At 42.0% G+C, this 16,929-nt stretch overlaps 1 protein-coding gene across 1 annotated transcript in view; it reads left to right on the top strand.

Annotated features, from left to right (window-relative positions):
• The window catches only part of AFF3 (ALF transcription elongation factor 3), a 273,112-nt gene that overhangs the window by 223,337 nt on the left and 32,846 nt on the right, over positions 1 to 16,929 (top strand). Inside the window, exons 10-11 of the mRNA XM_053969767.1 lie at positions 7,568 to 7,733; positions 14,890 to 15,933. Of these exons, the coding sequence (XP_053825742.1) occupies positions 7,568 to 7,733; positions 14,890 to 15,933 (1,210 nt within the window). The remainder of the gene's footprint in view (positions 1 to 7,567; positions 7,734 to 14,889; positions 15,934 to 16,929) is intronic.

The raw sequence follows: 16,929 nt of genomic DNA on the forward strand, positions 1-16,929 counted from the left end.
CTTGCCTTCATTTCAATCTCACTTATAGTTTCCATAGTCTCAAAATCTTTTGCCAGGCAATCATATTTATAAGGCTTTCCTGTTTCATCTTCCCCAACACTATCAATTTTTCTTTAGTGACTGTTCTAACAAGCTGCAATTCCACAGTGCACACCTGACTCTCTTCAGATAGATCTGGTTTGCCTTCAGTTTGCGTTATCAGATGATACTTGTAGTCTTGTCAGCACAAACTATTTAAGAAGCTCCCTGGGAAAGTGTTAAAATATAGGTAGGGCCTATGAATTCTATTCTTGGCAGCTGTGCTTTATTAGCTAAGCTGTGCAAAGGTGGTGCAGCTAAGGTAATGCAGTGTTTTCACAGAAGCATTATATATTGTGACAAGCCAGACAACCTTCAGGACTCTCACTCATCATGACTCCCATTTCATACCTCATTCATTACAGGAATGAGGTATGAAAACAATTCTCTGTTTCCTAAAGATATTAACAGACTCCTGGGAAATCGTTTACCTGGAGAAAGGAAAGTGTTGAGCCTCATTTTTTTGCATTCAGGCTGAAACAGCAGGCCATGGCAGGGCTCACTGTCTTTTCCTGTTAGTGAACAATAGGTTTTTGCAATAGGTAACTGGAAAGAATTCAAACATTTAATTTGTTTAATGCTTATAGCTAGCAAAGGCACAAAACCATAAATTTGTGCCACTTTCATACTGATTTCAAAAAAGAATATCCAAGTGCTTTTTAAAGAATAATGAAGGACAGCTCCTAACACACTGATGATAGGAAGTTTGGTCACACTCATGTCTGGGATGGTGGCTGGAGCCAGTGAAGGGTCATTTGATTTGGTCATTCAGATACAATGGGACAGACCTAAAATTAGAGCAGAGCCTTTTTATCACAGAAGCGTAGAGGCATGGAAAAGCTTGGATTAGAACAGACCCTAAAGATCAGGGAAGTTGGAACTAGATGATCTTTAAGGTGCCTTCTAACCCAAGCCTTTCTATGACTTTGTGATTTTATGCATCTTTGAATGTTAAGTACACAACCAGTCTTTGTACTGGTATTTTAAGCCATGGTGGTATCTGGCTCTTTGTTGTCTGTGCATGTTCTAGAGTTTATGGTATCATTTCCCCTTTCTCAGCATGATTTTGTCCTTAAACAAATGGATGAGGTCCACCTCCATTCAGTAGGCTGTCCTTGTGGTGCTATTTCTTGGCATTCTACAGTTGCCTCAGAAGATATCTCCATATGTTCTGTTACAATATTGGGATGGCCTGATCTTCAAGTCCTTATAATTCCCATGCTTCAGAGGTCTTTGCTGGAAGAGAATTTGAAAAATGCACAGGGACAGCAGCAAGAAGTGGGCATTTTCATGGCTTCTGTGATCCATTCACAATTATTGAGACAGGAATTCCCTACTGTGTGCATGAGATGTGCAATATCTTCAGTGCCAGGCAGCAGAGAAATTTATACAGATCTTGGCACAATGTTCTCAGTCTGTGCTTTGAGGAAGCACCATATGGAATTTGCTTCTTGCAATAAAGGGATAAAGAGTTTTCCATAAAAGACCTTCGATATGTGGTAGGTTGGCTCTGAGGGAAGAAGAAAGTAGTGTTTCAGATACTTTAATCTGGAATCAAAATAGAGACTCTGCCAACAGAGCTCCTTTAAACCATGGAATATGTTTTCATCACTGAATTTGAAATACTGTTTCAGAGTCTTGGTCAGATTTACTGTTGGATTTAAATCACTGTAGCCTAATTGAAGTCAACGGAGCTATGGCAGTTTATACCAGCTAGGGGACTGGTGCCTGCTTCAAAGTATTGTTTTCCCACAATTTGCCTTAATTTCTAGACAGTGATAGACCTATTTTCTGGGTATTCCAAATACTCTAAGTATTCATACATCCTTTCATAGGATTTTCTTGAATGTTTGTGATATATGAATTTGGATCACCTTTTCCACACTTACCTCTCAATGCTGACAATATGATCCCTAACAATGTGACCTGTTTATTCAAATAAGCTCTTCTCATTAGTTATTGTGTTTCTCTCTCTTCTGGGAAGTCACAGCCATTTAGCAGTTGCACAGCAGAATGAGATTTAGAAGAAAAATAGTTTAGATGATCACAGCTGTGCAGACACTGGATAAATAGTGTCCTATCTCCAGACACACACACACACAAAAAAAAAAAAAAAAAAAAAAACAAAAAAAAAAAAAAAAAAAAAAAACCACAAAACAATACAGCAGATAATGTCTGATAGTGTTAGTGACCTTTTTGGTAAGAAAGCTTTGGATGCAATTCTTGCAAAGTGAAATTACACAGACCAACTGGACTCTAAAATATGATGCATTTTCCCCCTGCTCAGCACTGGTGAGGCCACACCTCAAGCACTGTATTTAGTTTTGGGCACCTCACTACGAGAAGGACATTGAGGTGCTGGAGAGTGTCCAGCAAAGGGCAACAACGCTAGTGAAAGTTCTGGGACATAAGTCCCATGAGGACCAGCTGAGGAAACTGGGCTTGTTTACACTGAAGGAAAGAAGGCTCAGGGTAGACCTCATTGCTCTCTACAACTACTTTAAAGGAGGTTGTGTTGAGGTGGGTGTCAGCCTTGTCTTCCATGCAACCAAGGAAGGACAAGAGGAAATGGCCTCAAGTTGGGCCAAGAGATGTTCAGGTTGGATATTAGGAAAAATTCTTCACTGAAAGAGTGGTAAAGGGAAGTGGTAGAGTCACCATACCTAAAGTGTTAAAAAAATGAGTAGACATAGCATTTTGTAATATGGTTTAGTGGGCCTGGTGGTATTTGGTCAAGGGTTGGACTTGATGATCTTGGAGGTCTTTTCCAACCTTAATGATTCTATGATTCTATGAGCTTTTGCGTAGCCTTTGTTGTGGCTGGAGAAGTATTTGAGAGGCTCACTGATATGTTCCTTTAGCTGAGTCATTTCTCCGAGGCCTGATTCTCCCTTGCATTGCTCTTCTTGATAATCATTCATGCCTGTGGTATGTGTGTAGGTATAAAGTGCCTTCATACTGTAATGCAGTGAAGAACTGGGATCACAAATTCTTCAGCATCAGAGGGATTTTTCTCTTTATATTGTCACTGCAGTTTGGTAAAAAAACTGCATCAGTTTTACTTGTATTTTTATCCATGCTGCATGTCTCTGAGCCTGAATTCCTGCAATGCAGCATATGCTTAGCCTGGGAAATTCTTGTGGCCAGTGCTGAATGCCATTATTTATTATCATGGGAAGTAGTGCAGCTGTAAGCAGCAGCTTAATATGAAGCATAGAGCAGGACTCAGATCCAGTGTGATTAACCTGAAGAGGTCTCCTGAGAGCCACCAAAGTAATCTCATTTGGGAATCTGTCTCCACTGACTGAATAACCAGCTCTAGAACCTTCCTGCATAACTGTTCAAACCACCTTGGTGCCATTCAAAGGCTGGCCATGGCCATGCAGCCTGATGGGGCTAGCAACTGGTCCACACAAATAACCTCTAGGCCTTGTCCAGGGATTGATGGCTCTACCTCTCAACTTGGATCACAAGTTAGTTTGAGTGGGGAAGAATTATTAATCTCCCCAAAACACTGTATTTCTGAACCTGCATATATGAGAAAAATTGAGGCTACAATGAATCTAGCAGTTCTTTTAAAAAGGGTCAGATGCCCACTAGACAGTGCAGGAAAACAGGATGTTGGAGACCTGCATGGAAATTAGGTGCCCAGGTCCCCTGTAGCCAGGGTAATGGGAGATATCTGATCAGAAACTTCAGACAGCGTTAAAAGGTTGGTTTTTAAATGGTCTTATTGCTGAACTTCTGGCAAATATACAAGGTATTTACTCTCTCTCTTAAGTCAGAGAGTGCAAGTTCTGATTAAGCGCTTTAAAGAAAAATTTTGTTTAATTTCTTAAAAATAGAAAATCTGTGATGTGATAATTAACTCTGGGGCATAAACCAGTAGCAAAATACACTCAAATGTTATGTGCCACAGTCATTAAAATATAGATCAGTCTAACTGCATGATCTTGCTTACATCCTTCAGAAAGAGCAGTCCAAAATAAAAGTTACCAATTTTTTAAAAAGGTTGTTTTTTAATAAGAATGCATGAAGACAGATGTAACTGTTATTACCCTGATCACTAATAAAACAATGAGGATCCTTATAAGAATATGTTAAGTTTCAAATTTGAAAAAGTAGAAGAGGGACAGGAGACTTCACTAGTATCAACATAAATGGGAAAGTATTGTAATGTTTAATTTTTGTAGTATATTAGCTACCATTAGAACAGCAAAGACAGATTTCCAGATGTTTGTGAAAGTCCAACAGTTATATTTTATATCTGGGGCTGTAGTAACAATTTCTATTCAGCAGCCTAGAAAAACATTTCCTGTCACAACAGGAAAGAAATATTATAATGGGTTTTTCCCCCCTCATCCCCTATATAGCAATTTCTGAATATTTCAGTCAATGACAAATAAAAATGATGGTTTAAAAATTAAAACCACAGTCACTAAGGGCAGGATATAAATGTGCAGATGTTTTGTGATGCTCAAGAACTTTTCAGTCGCAATGCTGTTGTGGAGAGGACTGGAAATCCATCAGAGTCAGACACTGTCAAAGGCATTCCCTAAGCTATGCTGTCTGAAAAGGCAGTTAACTTTTCATGTTATTTCCACATTTTCTTAAGGAAAAAAAAAATCAAAACCACAAAACCTACTCATAATGGCTTGTATATAGCTCTCACAATTTTATTAGCAAGGGATTAACCACAATCTGTTAATATAAGTGAGCAACTTAAATCTAGAGTTCACTGGGCAACCTGTACAAGTCAGGAATGCTGCATTGTCCTGAAACTGTTTACAAAATATCCATTTTCCTTCTCCAATAAGGAAAATTTTTTACAAGCTTACTAGCTGTTTCTGTCACCTTTGTGCCTTAATGAAGTTATACAAATGGCTGCCTGAAAATCTTGTCTTTAACACACCTATATGGCTAGACAAAAAACCAAGTTTTTAAAGGCACTCCTTGTAACTGGTACATTTAATGCCTGTGCATGAAGACAGTCCTCTTGCCACCCAGGAGTTGGCAGATACTTCTGTGACCACGCTGGTAGCACCAAGCCGTCCTGATGGAGCACGAGCTTTTACTGCCATGTCTCTCTCTACTGTCCAGTAGTAGTTACAAGGATGGAAATAAAGATCAAAAATATAAATGGATGTCAGCTCCTCCCTCTCCTGTTTATTTTACTTGTTTTTAATTAGTAAGGTGAGATCACAGCTGAGATTTTTTTCCACTGCCTGGCCCCATAGTGCTTTGAAGGGTGCAGAAAGCTCTCCAACAGTGTCAGGATTCCCCAGGCCACCACAAAATCTCTGGAGCAAGAAAGCTGCGGGCAGCTGTGCCACTTCCCAGCAAAAGGCAGCAGGGATGCTGCAAGGCAATATGGTGGGAGTACTGGCTTGTGCAAGACAAGTGGTCCAGAGGGGAAAGGCTGGCATACATTAGGGGAGGCAGGGAGAGGGCCAGAAAGTGTGCAGCCATGGGGAATTGCGAAGTTGAAACCACCTCTCTGATGGCCCAGCCCCTTTTCAAAGCCTCAGGAATTGCCTGTCATATGTGGCTTGTGCAAGGTGTCAGGTACAAGTTTTCCATCATGAAAAACACCATTACCACGTAAAGAAAATTCATTAGGTGAAACATAGCAGAACTGTAATTAATTATTAGATATTATTTCTCACAAAATGCATCTCCAAGATCACATTGCATTAGCCACAATATTGGACTGATGGAGCATAAACAAGGGTAATGATAAACACTGGTGAATGGAATTGGGAAGAGATGGTTATCTGGGTACCAGTGTGTTTCACATGGGGTTTATTTAACAGTCTCATTAATGATCTGGAAAAGGAAGTGAATAACCATTTAATTAAGTTTGCATTTGATACTAAATTAGAAGTTGCTGCAGACACCTCTGAGGGCAGCGAAATAAATCAAAAGGAGCTAGAAGCTTGCAAGGTAAAAAAGGAAAATGAGATCTGGTATGAAGAAAAAAAGCGAGCTAATCTCTCTGTAGCAAATAATCATGTAGCTATCAGTAGAGGAATTCTGAAGAAAGCAGTGTTGAAAGAGAGGTAGGGATGTTAATGGACTATACATTCCCTCACAACTCGGATATATGTTTACAGAAGCAGCGCATCAAGGAGCAGGAAGGTAATAGCCCTTCACTGCAGGGCTGTAGTGAGAAGCCATCTATAATGCTGCACTCTCTTTTGGGCACCCTGTTATCAGAGAGATATAGACAAATTGGAATGAGTTCAGAAAAGAGCCATAAAAATGATCCCATATCCCTGGAGATAATGACTTATGAAGAAAGATCAGAAGAAGTAAATGTGTAAGGCCTTGTGTGAAAGATGACTGAAGAAAGCCAGGAAAACAATCTGCAAAAATGTGAGAGCAAAAAGGGAGGAGGATAATTTATCATAGTAACTATTAGTAATACGATGAAATAATAAGTAACAACTATAAATTCTAAAAGGGCAACTTCTGGTTGAATGTAGGAAGAAATTTCTGACAGTGGAATTTGGGTTAGTTTGCAGAGAAGTTTCCCAGGGGTAAAAGTAAAAGCTGCATTCAAGTCATTTAAAATCAAATTGGACAACTCACTAGAAAATGCACCCTGCTACAGGGAACAATATTGCATTGCCTAGGGAATAAGCTGGATGACTTAATATGATATTTCACACTCAAGTCTTTATGACTGTGATATTTTTAATATGTATGGTCAACTATTTCAGGAAAATACACATTTCTTCTGCTGTCAGGCCTGATAATACAAATACTTGCATGCAAACATAACTTTAAAGAAGGCAAGTAGCTCTGCTGACAGCACTGCACTGCTGACATGCAAAAACACAAGCCTGAGCTCTTCAAGTTTTTGCAGGCTGAGTCTTAGATCTTGAATTGTCAATATCAGGATTGTATATACAGGTAACCACATCATTTATGGGTAGGTAAAGAAGTGTGCAAAATGGAAGATGGGGGTTTTAAGCTCCAGTGAAGATGTATCATTATTGTTATTTTTATGGTTATTGCTATTACTACTTATGACTGGCAATGTGGGATTCAACTCTTTCTTAATTGTTCACCTTTTTGGTCTCCTGCTTTCACCTCTGGGCTGAGTGTTTATTAGACTGCATAAAACTGCTTTCTATACTACTTTTTAGCACTTAGTATTTTTAATATAGCCCAAAATATCTGTGGAATGGGAAAAGAGACAAGGTGAAGTGAAAACTTGACTCTCCCTCACATGAAAAAGATGGCAAAGGCTATGGATTTAAATGGATATGAGAGTAACCCCATATTTTCCCCCCAGTTATAGCAATGTAATGTTGAAGTCGCTTCACTATTTATTAGCAGCAGAGACAAGCTCACAGGCATTCAAAGAGTATGCTCCCTAAAACAGCATGGTTCTTATATGTGGGGGTTTTATGTTTATGTTCCTATTTTCTTCTCTTCCCTCCCCTGTCCCCACACCCCGATGGGCTGTGTTTTGGGCTGGCAGCCTGGTGGTGCCGCAGTCCAATGCCCGAGCCCCGGGACTCTCCAGCAAGGGGTCGAGCAGCAGCAGCTCCAGTGAATCCGAGACCAGCTCAGAGTCTGACTCAGAGAGCGAAAGCAGCTCCAGCGAGAGTGACGGCAGCAAGCCCTCGCATTACTCCAGCCCAGAGGTAAGGGCTTCTCTATGATTTAGGGTGGCACTCCATCACTACACACACTCACACCTTTTCCCAGCCAAACCAACACAAGGAGGCTGTGAGGAGATGCATGGAAAAAAAAAAAAAAAAAAGGGAGAGAAAGGCCCAAGGATCTTCCTCCTGGCATGCTGTGAAATGTAAGTGGTGGTGGATCTTGGGGCAGATTAAAGCATTTGAAACAAAAATGAAGAAAGAAATAACCCTGTTACTTTTTCCTCAAATTGGAGATGAGTGGAGCACCTTGCAAGGTTCACAGCTTGCTTGAAGTTCTATGTAATTCTGCCTCCATAGCAATGCTTGCTTAGTGTGCAAGTCTTGATGTGGGCTCCCAGCACTGCAAGGGAACTAAAGGCTTCTCTACACAGGGAAGCTATTATAAAATCAGTTTGAGAGTGGATTTTTAAAAGAAACCAGTTGTTCACTCATGCACTTCCTTTGCCTCACATTCTAAGTGAATTATTCTCTGCTACTGCTGCCTTTATGTGATTTCTTTCAATTCACCTCCAAAATGGACTAAACTGAATTACTCATGGTGCAAAACACTGAGGCCAAACTAGTCATCTGGAAAGCTAGCACTGAAAATTTCCACATGTAGACCAGCCCTAGCCAAACTACAATTAAGCTGCCAGCGCTGTGACATCTTCTGCTTTCACCTCTGCAGAAAGCTCAACAGACATGACAAAGCTGCTTTCTCTGCTCTGTTTTTGTATCAGGATTGACATTTTTACATGTTTTGGTCAATACACATGTTTAGAATTAAACTATGAACTCCACAGCCACATCACACACGTTAATGTATGTAAAAATATTCAAAAATCTAGTGGCAAGATTGTAAATACACATGAAATACAGTCTGTGTATTTTCCTACTCCACATAAACCATCCAATCACTAGAATCCTCCCCCCAAAACTATGTCTCACCCTGAAAAAAAAATATGCTGCAAAACCAGCAAACCTTTCCTCATATTTTCTTTGGTTATTTGGAGACATATTTCCAATTGAGCAAAATGCAGTACTCACTGAATCATCCTTAATATATTTTTCTCAGGTTCTGTCACTTTTGTTCCTTAACACTTATCTTCTGTCTTTCCTTCACAGTACTTTCAGACCCATTTCCAGTTAATTCTCCTCTCACTTTGTCCACTTCCTACATCTCTCTCTTCTTTCCAGTCTCTCTTGTTGCTCTCCCTGCAGTACCCCATGTCTTATTTCCCATTCTGAGCTTTCTCATCTGACCTGTTAAGACCTTGTTCTCTGTCTACTTAATTCCCTGCTGGAATTAGTGCAAAGATCTCATTTGTGGTCTCTCCTCTCCCTGTGGGATCTCAAAAGGTGGAAGAAAAGGGGCAAAGAGAAGAAAGAAAGGAGAAGGAAATATGAGATGAAAGGAGGAGAAGCACAGGAAGGGAGGAGTGGTTACTATCTAGGCAGATATCCATGCTGCTTGAGCCCAAGAGCAGAAATTCCTCAGAGAATGCATGAAGCTAATTAACTGAGGCAGACCTTGGATTTCATAAAGTCCAGGAGAGAACTAAGTCATGGAAACATGGAGGAAGTACCTCCTCTTAAGCATTTTATACATATCCTCTCGAGATCTGTGGAACTACTTTTGTACAAAGCTTGAGCTGTCAGTGATCATTGTCACGAAACAGCTGCCCCATTCCAACAGATTGCTTGTCTCTTTGCATTATATTTGTGTGGTTTGCCTTCTAGGACATGCTGTATGAAACATGCCTACACAAAAATGTGACTCACAAATGTGATGGCTCCAGTGATTTTCATAGGCAATTTTCATCCCTTGATGGGATATAGGAGACAGCACACACAGATAGGGTATGGGTGTCCCAGGGAAGTAGAATACCTGTGTTTTCCTCAAGGGTAAATGCTTTCCCAGGGTTATCATATGACTGATGGAACCAGTTCAAACATGCTTAAGTGATGACTCTGACTGGAAGTCCTTTTAGCTTTGCATAAATGCTTTAACTTACATTTATGCACCCAGTGAAGCTATCTTTCTAAAGTATATGCCAGTTTCTTACCCAGTAAATGGAAAGAGACGGGTCCTTGGAAGCTCCCTAAAGGAAGGCCATGTCCACTTAATTTAAGTAGTGGACTCAATTCTAGATTTAGCCTTAAAATTAATGCAATCTATTGGATAAGACAAAAAAAGTAAATACATCTTGGTTTTTGATTTAGCATTAACTGGTGCTTTCAGGTTTAATGAACTTGAGTAGTCCAGCACAACGCTGGGCAGACATTCCGTAGTTAAAGGTTGGGAGGAACTTAATGTAGAAGTATGCAAACCATTATGATGCCTTCATTCTTTTTTTCACCCCCATAATCTGAAACATTATATGCATATACTCAAAGATTTTTATTTCTGGGACAGCATATCTTCTGCATTTGAGGTTATATAACAATTCAAGTGCTGCTTCATGTCTTCCATAATTTTTTCCTCATCTCATTTTGAGATTTTCAAGTTGCCCTCAGGTGCCTAAATGCAGTTGCCTAGAGAGAAAAAGCAGCTCATTGTAAAGCATACATATAAAGTAGATTAGATGAATTGCACCCTAAAAGTGTCTGTTTCTTTCCATTGACTATTTAGAGCCAGTAGTGACTAGCTCAGCTGTCTTCACTTTATGTCTGCAGTAAACGAAGAATAATGGCTGAGCTAGAATAGGAGACAACATTCAGACTGTTTTCAGTGATGTGGACAAATTAAGGTGCCTCAGACATTAATGGGAGTAGTTAAAGTTTTGTGGACTGCCAAACCTAAAATTATGAACAAGGAACTGAGACTTCTATCTCCTGTTTCTTTGCTGCAGTCATGAATTCTTTGAATGACCTTAATTAATGTAATAAATGAGGAATCTGGAAAACAATGACGTCTTATCCTTTTTCAGATGGTTGAAAAAATTTGAGTGTCAAGTATATAGAAAAAGCTACATTTCTAAAGCTAAAAATTTGGTTTGTTTGTTCTTTGTTCCATTGAATTATCCTGCAGGCCTTTACTAAAGCTGTCTTTGGTTAGACAACCATGAATTCCTACTATGAGGGAGGACAAGAGTGGGGAATGGGCAGGAAGGAAGCAGAGAAGCTATTCCATGGGACAAAGGATCACTGGTCTCACCAACAGAAACCAGTCCAGAAGAGAAAGCTGCCCCTTTCTGAGCCCCACCAGCCTCACATACCAGATGCAATGGCCTTTACAGATTTTGCTGTTTTGACTAGCTCACAACCATTAGTTTCTTCCTCCTTTTTAAGGAGTCACAAATAGAAAAGAAAATGGAATTTTACCACTAGACCATCTGCAGATGCTATAGTTACCTTTGCAAATAGGACTCATGAGTTTTGGCTGTCCTGCAGACTATTATTGACAAAGACTGCAAACTACACTCTCCCTTCTCTCCAGAAAACCCTTTGTGCATAGAACCACCCCTTACAGTATATGTGTGTTGTGCCTAACACATGGGAATGCCCAGTTCTAATCTGTTAAAGCACTAGCAGCAGTGTTAATAGTAGCAATGAAGTAATAGTAATAATAATCATCATCATCATCTTCTTCTTCATTGCTGCCTGCACCTTAAACATAACGAGAAAGCACCACATTTGCATGGGGCTTGCCGCGAGTGAAGTATGTGATAACAAGGCAGCACAAGCAAGTTACCACAAAGGTAAATTAGTACATGGATTTACAACAGGCAGAGTAGCTTGCAGGGATGGTGGGTAAGTCCATGCACATGTTATGGGCTCTCTTATCTCTCAGTGAAAGTGCTGTTGTACTTCAAGTTTACCACATATTAGCCACACCTTAGGTCCCTCTTTGTAGTAACAAACATAGAGTGACCCCATTGCACTGGCATTGTTTAACAGCCCTTTATCTTGGAAAGCATTTCTGGATAACATTTTGACAAGTTTTTTTTTTGGATGCATGCCATTCATGCCTCTGGTTGCACTTGCAGCCTTGAAGATCTGAGATATATAGACATGCTGTGTGGGAGTCATCCCACCTAAATTTGCACATTTCTCCTGTAGATACCTACATCTGCTCACCACCTCAGCCTCCCCTTTACAGTCTGTGGAGAAGAAAAGACGTTTTTAGGGCCCAGCTCATCTGGCCTATTTCATATGTCTATTTCAAGAGGGAATTTTTCACACCCTAGAAGAGTAGTCCACTGACTGAAGAAGGAACTTGTTGACTAGCTAAGATATAGGTGTCTGTGTTGTACAGATGAATCCACCCACAATATTTAAGGAAATGTATCACATCCTGTTTCTTCATGAAGCCTGGCACATGTGTGTGTCTGTGGTATGTTGATCCCTGAAAGTATCTTACTTCTTTTAAGTTTCCTGGCTTGAGTTTTCATGCCAAACCTATATTTAATTGCAAGTCAGCTGATCATCCTATATTTAATTGAAAATCAGCTGATCACAAACTGTTATTCCTGTTACCAGTGCCCATCTGGACAGCACTGGCTTTACCCCAGTTGAAAACTGCCCAGTTCTCTAAAAGGCCCTAGGGGCAGCATATTTCCATGACATCAAAACCAATAAGCAGAGAGCATTTTGGTAGCAGAATACTCTGGATATATATTCATATGTATTTCTATCCTTACGTGCTGCTGAAAAACTTCCAGTTCAAGCAAACCAACTTTTCTTCCACAGAATAGTGTGTGAAGCACAAATTAGGGATTTTCTTTTTCTCCCACAAATAATTATAAGTAGGCATGTTTAATGGATGGGCAAAAATTTTCAAGTGAATTTTCAAGTCCATTTTTTTATCAGGTCTGCTATCTGTTTTTAGCTGTCATGATTTGTTCTTTTGCAAGGTGCCTTTTTTTTTTCTTTTTTTTTTTTAAGTGATCTCAAAGTACAATAATTTTCAGTTTGAACAATCAATTGAATAAATTACTTCCAAAAATGAACTGGCATCACTCATGTACACTGAGAATCTCAAATATTCAGAAATGGTATCAGGACCCAAAATGAGTGAGAAAAGTTTTAAAATTCTGTGTTTTTTAAATTTGGATTCTTTTAATTTACCTGATGGGCTGCAGACATTTTACATTTATCAGATGCATCTTGAAGGATTTTTTTAGCAGACAGATCTTAGGGATTATTTTCAGAAGCCACAAGGATTTAAATTTTTATTTAACTAAATCTCAAAAGTGCACCTGAAACTCCTGACAAAACCAGTAAAGCTGGTAACACTGTTGATCCTTTTTATTAAACTTCATAGTTGGCGGAGAGGTTGGTAGGACTATAGGTATTATGCCTAAATAGAAGACATACTACTCTAGAAAAGTCCTAGAGCACTTCCAAGTTATGACACTGCAGCATGTAATCACTTTTTTTCTCCTAGTTACTGTGATCCCTTCAAATCCATGAGCCACCATTTTCAAGAATTACAAGATACATAAAGAGGCAGAATGGGATGTAACAGATGAATTGGAAGTTTTTTTGAACTTCCAGGCGACACTCACTCTGACCTATACTTATGGGCAGAGGTATTTTTCCCCACATGCTTCTGATGTATGTCCTTTTCTGAAATACACCTAACAGTGGAAAGACTTCCATGTATAGTGAACTTTTTATTATATATCCAGTAAATTCAGTATATACACAGTGAATGGCACCAAACAAATCTAAATGTATCTTCAATAGCAATAAAAAACAAATGTCATTCATTTTTAGATAAAGAGTTAAGGGTTGTAAAAATACAGCTTCATCCAAGAGAAATATTGACCATCCATTTTCAAGATTTACAGCTCAGGAAAGAAATTCCTCATGTAAGATATTAGGGAGTATGTTTTAAAAAGCATAAATGTAACCCAGTCCTGCAAACTTCCCATAGGTCTGGGCTAGCTCAGTAATGAGTAAATTAGACACTTTAGCTAGAAGGAATATTTTTATCATATGAATTTCAATGTCTATTTTTTTTGCTTATTTTAGGAGCCTTTGCTCCATGTAGAGTGCATGCAATCCTCAGTGGGTGATTCTGAAGGCGCCCTTGGCTGTACAAGAAACTTGTGTTGCCCTCAGGCATCTATTTTAAATAAGAAGTAAGATATTCTTTTAAGTTAGAGACTATGGATATTCTCTCTTGAGCAAACTTTCTTCCAAAGTACTGATGGTTTTCATGTTCGATTCAAGACACAGTTTTTGATTCTTCACATGCAATAGCCTAGTGAACCAAATATTGGTTCCATCTGAGGAAATGAGGAAATTTCTCACTTTGGCTTTTGTGGGGTTGGGTTATAGCTAGCCATCTACTCCATCATCTATTTCTTTTTGGGGTTTTTGCCTTTCCTCTTCGTTTTATTACATTCAAATTACTGATTGCAAGAAACACTAGAAAACAGTCACAAATTGTTCTGAAATAACATTGTCTCAACTGTGGTTACATTTAAAATCATTATTATCCCACTTCTTCCCTGTCCTAACACCATTATGTTTTAGACACACTCTTATAACTTGATAGTGTTGTGACAGACATTAAAAGAAAAACTAACAGCCACACAATGCTCACAAAATGAACCCTTGACAGCACCACCACACAACAAATATTTGTGGATTAAAATGTCAGTACCAGGCAGGTTACATGAAGCGCCTGATTAGCCCTTCAACTCCCTACCACGTGCCACTTCGTATGCTTCTTAAATGCTTTCTGTATTTACTGCAATGGCACACGACACAAAATACACATCCCTAGCTTTCCTGATAGCTATCCTCCCCTAACCTCAGCTGTACCCTGCCTTGTTTTCCTCCCTTCCTATCACCATTGCATTTTTTTCCTATTTGGAAACTTGGAAGTGTTTCCCAGTAGAGCCAATGGCAGTACTGCTGTTGTGAATCACCCTTAGAAATTATGCATCACAGAAGCCTTTCTCCTTCTCATCTCCAAACCCCATTCTGAAACCAAAAACATCCCCTCTTGCAAGGCATGAGCCCTGTCCTGCAACGCAGGGCCATTGCCAAGGGGTTGCTATAGGTTGGGGAGGCTCTCGGACCGAAAGAAAATCTCCGTGGTGCCCGGAGGGATGCGACGTTTCGCTGTCCCAGAGGGATCCCCGGGGTGGGAGCAGCAGGGTCTCGGCACTAAGCTCGTTGCCGTCTGTTTCCCTTTCAGCCTGAGCCGCCCTCGTCCAACAAGTGGCAGCTGGACAAGTGGCTGAACAAAGTTACCCCTCACAAAGCACCCATCCTAACCCACCACGATGGCCCGGCGCTGGAAGCCCATCCCTACTACGGTCGCGTGAAGGTAGAGCGGCAGGAAGGACAGAAGACCCCGGCTGAGGGCCCGGCCGAGCATCGCAGCGAGGAGAGCCGCACCGCCGCCGCCGCCGCCGCCGCCGCCGCCGGGGACGGGCCGCGGCCCAGGACCGCCAACAAAGCGCCAGGCAGCAAGGGCAGCCGGCAGAAGTCACCCCTCGCTGCCGACGGCGGGCCGCCGAGGCGGGCAGCAGGGAAGAAGGCACCGCGGCGAGCCGAGAGGAACTCCGCCGGAGACGGGCCCCCCTGCCCCAGCGCGGAGGAGCTCCCCCGGAGCCACGGCTTCCCTGAAAGCGCTGCTGGCGAGGCGCCCAGGGCCCGGCCCGCCGGAGGCGGCTGCAGAGCGGGGCACCGCCGGGAGCCCCGCTCAGCTGCAGCTGGTGAGAAGCGTCGAGCCCGAGGGCCGAGCAAAACGGCGCCCAAATCCAAGGAGTTCATCGAGACCGAGTCTTCGTCCTCATCATCCTCCTCCGATTCAGGCTCTGAGTCGGAGCGGGAGGAGCGCCCGCTGCCCAAGGCGCCAGCGGCAGCCGGGCCTGAGCCGCGGGGTGCCAAGGACGCGGGGACCGGCACCGCCAGCAAACCCCACGGCGGCTGCAGTGCCTTTGGCTCTATTAATGCCAGGACTAGTAGTGAAATAGCAAAGGAGCTGGAGGAACAGTTTTACACCCTGGTTCCTTTCGGTAGGAATGAGCTCCTGTCTCCTCTGAAAGACAGTGATGAGGTAAAGTCGCTGTGGGTCAACATTGACTTGGCTCTTTTGTCCAGGATTCCAGAGCGTTTGCCCGAAGAACCGCTGGCCATGAGCGCCGGAGCAAACCAGGCGGCCAGCTTCCCGCAGGGTAGTAGTGCTGAACCCCCCTCAGAGAAGGGTTTACCGAAATCTAGAAGGAAACGCAAGGTGAGATGCTGGGGAACCGATCACAGGGGGTAGGGGAACCTCCAGCAAGTGGGAGGCTAACATCGCTTGCACCCACGTCCAGTGCTCGATGGCAGCATCTTCTCCAGACTGGCCTTTCAGAGCTGGGATTTTTCCCTGCTTTCCACGTAGGGACTGGCCAAACCCCAGAGGAAATGCCAGCCCTGAAGATGATGAAATTCCTGGCCTCGAGGGATCACAGCTCCTTGGAGACAGCGTTGATTGCTGTGTGTGTGCCTTTGCGTGCCTTAGTGAAGGCACTGCCTTTGTAGTAGCATAATTTTCTCTCCTGAGGCTTCTCTCAAAACCTGAGTATTTGGAAATGATGCTCAGGTCAGCAAAGGGACAACTGTCTGCTGCCTTGTCATAGCTGACACAGTATCACTGCGTGTATGGTAAAAGAAGAGGCAGCATCTTTTTTCCTTTCTGACTGTCAGCAAGAGGCACGCCCTTCAGGCACAGCAGGGAGCCCTGGCTTTGTGAGGGATGCATTTGCAGAGACCTGGGACCTGACTGGTTCTGGATCCTGGATCCTGGCTCCCTCACACCCTGGTGGCCCCATTTTCCCTTGGGGCTATAGGTGTAGGAGCAGGACCCCCCCGCCACCCCCAGCAGCACTGTCACAGTGCTTGGGTGGGCACAGCCCTCTGCTCACATTCACTCTTCTGCCCCGCTTCTCCCACTCACTTTCTGGTGCCAAGGGGAAAGCCTCCTCCACTCCATGGCCAAAGCTGTCCACCGAGCAGGCTTTCTGGTCTGTGTGTACCGATCTGACCCCAAAAGTCATTCTGAACTGGAGTCACCATCTGCTCAATTTCTGAACAGTTTTGCTGTGCAACCAATCATCTGTTGCCCTCTAAGTTACTGTATGTGTGCAGATGGATCTGTGTATTTTTTGAAGACCATTTATCGAAAGCAGTCTTACATATTGTTTTAACTTTCTTCACTTTTTTTTCTTCTTTTATTAGTATCTGAAAG

Source organism: Vidua macroura, chromosome 2, assembly GCF_024509145.1.
Source record: "Vidua macroura isolate BioBank_ID:100142 chromosome 2, ASM2450914v1, whole genome shotgun sequence".
Classification (NCBI taxonomy): domain Eukaryota; kingdom Metazoa; phylum Chordata; class Aves; order Passeriformes; family Viduidae; genus Vidua; species Vidua macroura.